The sequence below is a fragment of the Nansenia antarctica genome (genome assembly GCF_963989245.1).
Source record: "Nansenia antarctica genome assembly, chromosome: 1".
NCBI lineage: Eukaryota > Metazoa > Chordata > Actinopteri > Argentiniformes > Microstomatidae > Nansenia > Nansenia antarctica.
In genome coordinates, this window is record NC_137674.1 from 23021816 (window position 1) to 23031815 (window position 10000).

At 50.5% G+C, this 10000-nt stretch overlaps 2 protein-coding genes across 2 annotated transcripts in view; one reads left to right on the forward strand and one right to left on the reverse strand.

The window, feature by feature from the left end:
• The window catches only part of brms1la (BRMS1 like transcriptional repressor a), a gene marked incomplete at both ends in the record, with an annotated part of 7848 nt that extends 5218 nt beyond the window's left edge, over window positions 1-2630 (reverse strand). Inside the window, 5 exons of the mRNA XM_080533854.1 lie at window positions 978-1074; window positions 1281-1360; window positions 1513-1640; window positions 2208-2298; window positions 2495-2630. Coding sequence (XP_080389980.1) covers window positions 978-1074; window positions 1281-1360; window positions 1513-1640; window positions 2208-2298; window positions 2495-2630 — 532 coding nt within the window. The remainder of the gene's footprint in view (window positions 1-977; window positions 1075-1280; window positions 1361-1512; window positions 1641-2207; window positions 2299-2494) is intronic.
• Window positions 2631-4075: 1445 nt separating this feature from the next.
• The window catches only part of ralgapa1 (Ral GTPase activating protein catalytic subunit alpha 1), a 94047-nt gene continuing 88122 nt past the window's right edge, over window positions 4076-10000 (forward strand). Inside the window, exon 1 of the mRNA XM_080540159.1 lies at window positions 4076-4187. Coding sequence (XP_080396285.1) covers window positions 4082-4187 — 106 coding nt within the window. The 5' untranslated portion in view covers window positions 4076-4081. The remainder of the gene's footprint in view (window positions 4188-10000) is intronic.

Consider the following 10000-nt stretch of genomic DNA (forward strand, 5'->3'; position numbering starts at 1 on the left):
AGCGTGTGTTGTACAGCTCTTCCAGAGAGGGGAGGGGGGCGCCGGTGATCTTCTGTGCTGTTCTCACGACTCTCTGTAGCGCATTTCTCTCCGCTGTTGTGCAGCTGGAGAACCAGTTACAGATGCCGTAGGTGAGGATGCTCTCCACTGCGCCGCGGTAAAAGGTCACCAGTATCTCCTGCTTGCTGTGTTCCTTCCTGAGGCATCTCAGGGTGTATAGCCGCTGTTGTGCCCTCTTGATGGTGCCTTTTGTGTTGTCCTTCCAGGTCAGGTCATCCCGCATGTGATGTCCCAGGAATCGGAGGGTTGAGACTCTCTCCACGCTCTCTCCGTCGATGAGCAGGGGCTGGATCTCGGACTTGCCTTGACACAGTTTTATGAGAATTGCTTCGAGTTCCATCTGCCTTTACTGCCCCATACAGTTACGTGGAGGTTACTGCCCCCTACAGTTACGTGGAGGTTACTGCACCCTACAGTTATGTGGAGGTTACTGCCCCCTACAGTTATGTGGAGGTTACTGCCCCCTACAGTTATGTGGAGGTTACTGCCCCCTACAGTTATGTGGAGGTTACTGCCCCCTACAGTTATGTGGAGGTTACTGGACCCTACAGTTATGTGGAGGTTACTGGACCCTAGTTATGTGGAGGTTACTGGACCCTACAGTTATGTGGAGGTTACTGCCCCCTACAGTTATGTGGAGGTTACTGCCCCCTACAGTTATGTGGAGGTTACTGCCCCCTACAGTTATGTGGAGGTTACTGCCCCCTACAGTTATGTGGAGGTTACTGGACCCTACAGTTATGTGGAGGTTACTGCCCCCTACAGTTATGTGGAGGTTACTGCCCCCTACAGTTATGTGGAGGTTACTGCCCCCTACAGTTATGTGGAGGTTACTGCCCCCTACAGTTATGTGGAGGTCTCCCTGCAGTGCTTCTGTTCTCTGAGGCAGAAAGCAAAAGTCCCAGGTCCGTCCGTACCTGAGGTGATGTCGATGCTGTGTCTGTCCTCCTCCAGACGTCTGATCTTCTCCTCCAGCTCACTCTGCACCGTGTCAAACAGCAGCAGCTTCTCACTCTGCACCAAAAAAAGGTACGGTGTTATGATGTTCGTCAGTGAATTCAGTGTTTTAAAGGTATTTTGACATGAATAAAAGCTGTTCTAAACCCTGGGGAGAGCCCTGAATATGTTCAATATGAGAGGGTTGTGTGTGTGTGTGTCAGTGTGTGAGAGAGAGAGAGAGAGAGAGAGTGAGTGAGTGTGTGTGTGAGAGAGCGACTCACCTCCCAGTGCTGGAAGGCAGCCTGGATCTCACAGTCGTACTTGTTCTTCACAGACTCCACACACAGCTCCCGGTAGATCCCTGTATGTACACACACACAATTAATGGATGTCTAAAGCTGGAGCCCATGATGATGTCTACATGCAGGTCTATGGGTGAGGTCGACATGCAGGTCTATGGGTGAGGTCTCCATGCAGGTCTATGGGTGATGTCTGTGACTGCGCCAGGCTTACCGGCCACCTTGGTCCTGATCTGCGTGTTCTCCTGCAGGCTGGCCAGGGGGTCCAGGTACTCTGAGGACTTCCCTGCCACCACCTCATGCAGCTTGGAGTCCACCTGGCTCAGCCTCTCCCTATACAACCTGGCAACAACGACAGCTGTGATTGGTTCATCTTGCATGGAGCTCATCATCATGGTTGATCTTGTATTGATAGACTGAGTGACAACTGTGAAAGGGTTTATGTGCCAACAGTTTATCATCATCATCATCATCATCTCTGACGTGACAATATTCAGTATCATTTCATGAGATGGAGTGTTGTGTATTTGGCTTGTCAGAGGGCGAGACATAATTCCACATGAAGCCCTTACCAGTGTCCTAGGTTCCACTGTGGCTTTCGGGGGTCACAACAACAGCCCTCTGGATATTAACGACAGCCCTCTGGATATTAAAGCTCAATATATGATGGGTATTATGTTCAAACCTAGGATAAGTGATGCTGAAACTGGTTCGGGCTTCATGGTTGAGTTAAGTTGCTAGCTCCAGCAAGCCAACACCACCACACTCCCATCACATGAAATGATATCATCATCATCATCGGGGATCTGGCACCATCTGGACGGACTGACATTGACTGGGGGGTCACGTGCCAACCGTTAGCCTGTGATGTGAAGTGTTCGCTGTGACGTGCGTGAATAAACGTCTTACTGGTCTTTGAGATCACCGAACTGTTTCTCCAGGTTGTTCATCTCGTCCAGACACTCCACCCTCCTCCTTTCGCAGTCCTCATCATCCATCTCTGTACACACACACACACACACACACACACACACACACACACACACACACACACACACACACACACACACCAAAGAACCACGCTAGTTAGCCATGTATTGACATGATGGGTAGTCCACATTGTCAGACTGCAGAGCACAACCACTAGGGCTAGTTAGAAGCTCGGTAGACAGAACCAGTCAGTAAACCATCCTCACCCGAGCTGTCCCCATCCTCAGACACCGAGGAGCTCTCGCTGTCCTCCTCGTCGCTGCTGGTCCCGTCGTGGTCCGGGTAGTCGATCTCCATGTCCTCATGGTTGCTGTCCTTCTTCTCTCGGGCATGCACTGGCATATCGCCGGCAGAGCCAGGGAGTGTAGCTAGCTGCCTGGTTTAAACAGCCAGCAGAGAGTACAGCTAACTAGCTGCCTGGTTTAAACAGCCAGCAGAGAGTACAGCTAGCTAGCTGCCTGGTTTAAACAGCCAGCAGAGAGTACAGCTAGCTAGCTGCCTGGTTTAAACAGCCAGAGAGTACAGCTAGCTAGCTGCCTGGTTTAAACAGCCAGAGAGTACAGCTAGCTAGCTTCTTCTTTTCGTGTCCACAAGAGAGTCAGTTACAAGGCTTGGCTAGATGTGGTTCAACCACAGCTGAACACATTGCTGTCCCTTCTGCTAGCTAGCTGCCTGGTTTCAAAACGACGGAAGTAGAAGCGCGCGGCTAACAACAAGCTAACAGTTGGACAGAAGAAAATGGCAAGAGTTGACGCGCTGACTTTAAAATGAAATGAAAGTGCTTCAAAGTACGATCAAAACTGAAGTGAAAAAAATGTATCGATAAAAATCAATAAAATCGTAACGTACGATACGTGTTGACCAAACTAAATAGACAAAACGGTTAGCTAGATCAGCTTTTTCAGGCTAAAAACAAACGGCCAGTCGTTGCTGGTGATGGTTGACAGGCGCGGAGTTGACGTAGCGAGTGGTAGTTGGGAATTGTAGTTTCAACAGTGATTTGTTTTTATCAGAGGGGCGGAAATAAATGGGAGATAAAACTACATTTCCCATTGAAAGATAAAGCAGCATATTTACATCCCCAAGAGAAACCCATTAGACCACTTAAATCAAACCGTGAAAAGTTCATACCAGTATAAGAATGCGAGTTTTGAATACGAAGTGGAAATAACCGTGAAGACCTAAAAGCTACATCAAATGTTACTCAACATTAATAACGGCGGTGACACGCAAAAAAGTGTAAAGTCTGACTCCTCTCTTGCCTGGCAACTCGTCACACCCTCCTCTCCTCCCCACTTAGTTACCGTTGCCACCCGTGTCAAACTTTTGACATATTAAAAGTCTATCTTGACGGACAGATCACTAGAAACAGAGGATCACTCTTATATAACCACAGTTGAACAGTCTGCTGCATGCAGTGATTTAAAACGTCCACGGAATAAAGCATTTTTTTTTTGTTGCTAGACTTACTTCGTTGAATTGCTCTGATTTCCATTGAGTTGTTTTCCCCTGGCCTGTCTCCGCCATGTTCTGAGCGCCAGCAGCAGTTCTCTGCACCGGGGAGAGGAGAGGTGTGTTGCCTTGCAGAGGAGAGGAGGAGAGCAGCAACATTTTTCCACAACATTTTTTTTTTTGCTGTGAAACGAACAACCCCCAACGACGTCTAACTGATGTGTTGACATTGAACAAGCGCTGAGGGGCTGTGAGTCGCGACAGATCAGATGATAACGGACTGGCCCCACCGCTGTGGTTCAGCCATCTCTCTCTAGCCAGAGAAGCCAGCAGCAGGCGGGATGTTCTCTAAAAAGACCCACGGGGACGTCAAGAAATCAACACAGAAAGTGTTGGATCCCAAAAAGGATGTCCTGACACGCCTGAAACACCTGCGGATAGTCATAGGTAAGTGTTGATGTCTGGGACTAGCTGGTGGCTGACCGGACTAGAGAGTCAAGCTACCCGCCCTGCCCGTGGTCAAGCCCCCGGGTTGATCTGGTGTTGATGCGGGAGATTGTGTGTGTCTGTCTGTCTGTGTGTCTGTCTGTCTGTGTGTCTGTCTGTGTGTCTGTCTGTCTGTCTGTCTGATGAGCTAGTACAGTAGAGATGAGCTAGTACAGTAGAGAGATGAGCTAGTACAGTAGGAGATGAGTTAGTACAGTAGAGATGAGCTAGTACAGTAGAGATGAGCTAGTACAGTAGGAGATGAGCTAGTACAGTAGGAGATGAGTTAGTACAGTAGAGATGAGCTAGTACAGTAGAGATTAGCTAGTACAGTAGGAGATGAGCTAGTACAGTAGAGATGAGCTAGTACAGTAGAGAGATGAGCTAGTACAGTAGAGATGAGCTAGTACAGTAGAGAGATGAGCTAGTACAGTAGAGAGATGAGCTAGTACAGTAGAGATGAGCTAGTACAGTAGAGATGAGCTAGTACAGTAGAGATGAGTTAGTACAGTAGGAGATGATCTAGTACAGTAGGAGATGAGCTAGTACAGTAGGAGATGAGCTAGTACAGTAGAGATGAGCTAGTACAGTAGAGATGAGCTAGTACAGTAGAGACTAGATGAGCTAGTACAGTAGAGATGAGCTAGTACAGTAGAGACTAGATGGGCTAGTACAGTAGAGAGATGAGCTAGTACAGTAGAGACTAGATGAGCTAGTACAGTAGAGAGATGAGCTAGTACAGTAGGAGATGAGCTAGTACAGTAGGAGATGAGCTAGTACAGTAGGAGATGAGCTAGTACAGTAGAGATGAGCTAGTACAGTAGAGAGATGAGCTAGTACAGTAGAGAGATGAGCTAGTACAGTAGAGATGAGCTAGTACAGTATAGATGAGCTAGTACAGTAGAGAGATGAGCTAGTACAGTAGGAGATGAGCTAGTACAGTAGGAGATGAGCTAGTACAGTAGGAGATGAGCTAGTACAGTAGGAGATGAGCTAGTACAGTAGAGACTAGATGAGCTAGTACAGTAGGAGCACCGAGGGGATCACCGACATGATTCATCTGACGCTTGTTGCAGCTGTAGCGACCCCATAACCTAGTGGGGATACTAGTATGATTGCACGGTTGAAATACCGTCACATCAGTTTTGTCAGTTCACAACCTCGGTGGCTTCATAATTGAACAGTTCGGCTAAATCTTCATCGAAATCAGTCCTTGTAAACGCAGCACAGTCAGTGTCAGTGTGTCAATCACATGCGTTCCGTGTGGAAGATCTCGGGGTCCCAGGGCAGTGAATGAGTCGTCATGTGTTTCTACCAAAGACATCCAGATACACACAAGCGAGCACACTGCCCTCTGTCACACAGCCATTCCCCTAGACCAGTACTACTGGTGGAGACTGGAGGATGTGTGTGTGTGTGTGTGTGTGTGTGTGTGTGTGTGTGTGTGTGTGTGTGTGTGTGTGTGTGTGTGTGTGTGTGTGTGTGTGTGTGTGTGTGTGTGTGTGTGTGTGTGTGTGTGTGTGTGTGTGTGTGTGTGTGTGTGTGTGTGTGTGTGTGTGTGTGTGTGTGTGTGTGTGTGTGTGTGTGTGTGTGTGTGTGTGTGTGTGTGTGTGTGTGTGTGTGTGTGTGTGTGTGTGTGTGTGTGTGTGTGTGTGTGTGTGTGTGTGTGTGTGTGTGTGTGTGTGTGTGTGTGTGTGTGTGTGTGTGTGTGTGTGTGTGTGTGTGTGTGTTTTGTCCTCTCGTCTGGTTGTGGTCAGTAATAGTTCTAGTTCCCAGTGTGAGTGTTTGTATGAAAGACTACAGTAACAGTCATGCCCTCCTGATGTCTATGGCCTTGTCTGTCTTAGACTGGTTGCATTGTGTTGTGGCCGTGTTGCAGTGTGATGTTGGTGGAGTGCGTGTGTGTGTGTGTCTGTGTCTGTGTCTGCGTCTGTGTGTGTGTGTGTGTGTGTGTGTGTGTGTGTGTGTGTGTGTGTGTGTGTGTGTGTGTGTGTGTGTGTGTGAGAGAGACTCCAGCTAGTTGCCTAGTGGGTAGTATGTAAACACAGTAACAGCCGTTCAGTTATCTCCTGACTGGGTTTCTGTTTCCACCTGCTATCCTCTTCCCTCCTATCTCCTCTTCCCTCCGATCTGCTCTCCTCTCCTCCTCTCTCCTCTCCTCTCCTCTCCTCTCCTATCTCCTCTTCCCTCCGATCTGCTCTCCTCTCCTCCTCTCTCCTCTCCTCCCCTCCCCTCCCCTCTCTCCTCTCCTCCCCTCCCCTCTCTCCTCCTCTCCCCTCCCCTCCCCTCTCTCCTCCTCTCCCCTCCCCTCCCCTCCCCTCTCTCCTCTCCTCCTCTCTCCTCCTCTCTCCTCCCCTCCCCTCTCTCCTCCTCTCCCCTCCCCTCCCCTCCCCTCTCTCCTCCTCTCTCCTCCTCTCCCCTCTCTCCTCCCCTCTCCTCCCCTCTCTCCTCTCCTCTCCTCTCCTCTTCCCTCCTCCTCTCTCCTCTCCTCTCCTCTCCTCTCCTCTCCTCTCCTCTCTATGTATGTGTGGGAGACAGAGGGAGAAGAAAGCGTGACTGCAGGGTAGGACCTTGTTTCCTCTATTGTGTTGAGTACAGTAGCCACACTTCCTGCTTCTATTGTCTCTGCTGCTGCCCAGGGAACACACAGCTTCACACCACTACACTCTGCCAACAGTTTGGTGTGTCTGTTTGTCTGTGGGTCTGTGTGTGTCTGTGTGTGTCTGTGTGTGTCTGTGTGTGTCTGTGTGTGTATGTTGCTAGCCACACCACAGGGAAACGTCCTATCCACCATTCACACCCCTGAGAGTGTTACCAGAAAGAGTGTGTCTAGTCTGGTCTGGTCTGGTCTGGGTCAGGTCAGGTCTGGGTCTGGGTCTGGGTCTGGTCTGGGTCAGGTGAGGTCTGGGTCTGGGTCTGGGTCTGGTCTGGTCTGGTCTGGGTCTGGGTCTGGTCTGGGTCAGGTGAGGTCTGGGTCTGGGTCTGGGTCTGGTCTGGTCTGGTCAGGTCTGGTCTGGGTCTGGTCTGGTCTGGCTCTGGCTCTGGGTCTGGTCTGGTCTGGGTCTGGGTCTGGGTCTGGTCTGGTCTAAACTGGCCTTGCCTGGACTGATGTAGTGTGGTCTGTGTGTGTGTGTGTGTGTGTGTGTGTGTGTCACACACTGTGTGTGTCAGTCTGTGCTGCGCTTGGGGGGGTTGTAGATGGTCTGTCCCTGGTTGGTAGTCCTGCACACCTTTAGTAAGCTGAGGAGGTAGTTGACTCAGAGGAGAGGAGGAGGAGGGGAAAGACTCAGAGGAGAGGAGGAGAGAGGAGGAGGAGGGGAGAGACTCAGAGGAGAGGAGAGGAGGAGGGGGGAGGAGGTAGTTGACTCAGAGGAGAGGAGGAGGGGGGGAGGAGGAGGAGAGGAGAGGAGGGGAGGAAATGCGCTGTGTGTTAGAGGAAGGGTGTTCCCCTCCGGCCTTCAGCAGTGTTGTTGTCCCTGTGGGACGTCAAGGGGGTGGGGGAACCACCACACACACACACACACACACACACACACACACACACACACACACACACACACACAGTTGTGGTTCAGGGCCTTGCAGGGTCATGCTGCTGTAGCTTGGTCTGTGGTGACGTGTGTGATTGGGCCGTGGATGCCAGCGAGCCGAGTGCCAGCCACGAGTGGTCCCCCCCCCCCTCCTCCACCTCCCCCTCCACCTCCAGACAGGCCGGAGACGTCCGTTTGAAACCTGTCCAGCATTCTTCTTTCTGTTTTATGAAAGAAGTAATAGTAATAATAATAAACTCAGCGCAGGCTGTGTGTGTGTGTGTGTGTGTGTGTGTGTGTCTGCGTGCGTGTCTGTGTGCGTGTGTGGTGAGAGAGACTCCAGCTAGTTGCCTAGTGGTTAGTATGTAAACACACTAACAGCCGTTCAGTTATCTCCTGACTGGGTTTCTGTTTCCACCTGCTATCCTCTTCCCTCCTATCTGCTCTCCTCTCCTCTCCTCTTTCCTCTCCTCTCCTCTCCTCTCCTCTCCTCTCCTCTCCTCTCCTCTCCTCTCCTCTCCTCTCTCCTCTCCCCTCCCCTCCCCTCCCCTCTCTCCTCTCCTCTCCTCTCCTCTCCTCTCCTCTCCTCTCCTCTCCTCCCCTCTCCTCTCCTCTCCTCTCCTCTCCTCCTCTCTCCTCCCCTCTCCTCTCTCCTCTCCTCTCCTCTCCTCTCCTCTCCTCTCTCCTCTCCTCTCCTCTCCTCTCTCCTCTTCCCTCCTCCTCTTCTCCTCTCCTCTCTCCTCTTCCCTCCTCCTCTTCCCTCCCCTCCTCTCCCCTCCTCTCCTCTCCTCTCCTCTCCTCTCCTCTCCTCTCCTCTCCTCTCTATCTGACAGTCTTTGAGTGTTCTATTTCAGGAGGTCTGGTCTATGTTCTCTCTCAGCAGAGCTTGTCAGCACGTCCCTTGAGGTGGCAGTTGTGTCTGTGGTCTGTGGTGGCAGTTGTGTCTGTGGTCTGAGGTGGCAGTTGTGTCTGTGGTCTGAGGTGGCAGTTGTGTCTGTGGTCTGTGGTGGCAGTTGTGTCTGTGGTCTGAGGTGGCAGTTGTGTCTGTGGTCTGTGGTGGCAGTTGTGTCTGTGGTCTGAGGTGGCAGTTGTGTCTGTGGTCTGTGGTGGCAGTTGTGTCTGTGGTCTGTGGTGGCAGTTGTGTCTGTGGTCTGAGGTGGCAGTTGTGTCTGTGGTCTGAGGTGCCAGTTGTGTCTGTGGTCTGAGGTGGCAGTTGTGTGTCTGTGGTCTGTGGTGGCAGTTGTGTCTGTGGTCTGTGGTGGCAGTTGTGTCTGTGGTCTGTGGTGGCAGTTGTGTCTGTGGTCTGAGGTGGCAGTTGTGTCTGTGGTCTGTGGTGGCAGTTGTGTCTGTGGTCTGTGGTGGCAGTTGTGTCTGTGGTAGGGTTTTTAACCACGGTTTACGGTTTTACCATGGGATTCAAAATCACATTGTCAGGCTTTGACGGAGCCCGAACACTTTCCACAGGCAGTGCTGAAAAATGCTCTTAAAATAAATAAATAAATAAAAACAGCGCTAAAAATACTTTTGGTTCGTAATGAGACTATGTCGACTATGTCTGGGAAACACTGCCAACACTCACCCCAGTACAAAGCGCAGAGTGTGTTACAGTAGAGTGTGTTACAGCAGAGTGTGTTTCAGCAGACGAGTGCTGTGAATCGCGTAGCTATCCTTCTTCTTTTTTTTTTTTTACGTTATTTTTTCTGAGTGGGGCAGTCCCACTCATATTTTTCATTTTTATTTGACAGATGCAGTGAAGATTTAGACAGGAAGGATGGGTGAGAGAGAGAGGAGGGATGACATGCAGGATATGTCCCCGGCCGAACCGGGGACCCTGCGGTTACATGGTTATCCGAAGCTATCCTTCTTCTGAGGAGAAGTGGTCACCTGACACCTGACTACAGCAAATAGTTTTTTTTGACAGGTTATTTATTTGACAGGTTATTTATTTGACATCTGTCATCACTTTCAATAGCGTCTTCAACCACACAGACAGCATACCTGTCAACATTGGGAAGCGCGCACGCACGCCCCCGGGCCGTCCTCTCCCCCCCACCGTCCACATACCATACCCCTTACATTTAGACAAGGGTACACACAGTCAATCCTAAAATCACCACTAGACAACCATAGGATACCCCTTACATTTAGACAAGGGTACACAGTCAATCAACCACCTGCTTCAGTGCAACAAGAATTGGATTAACTAGTTCCTACATTAAGTCAGTGACTACAGGTGGTCAGAAT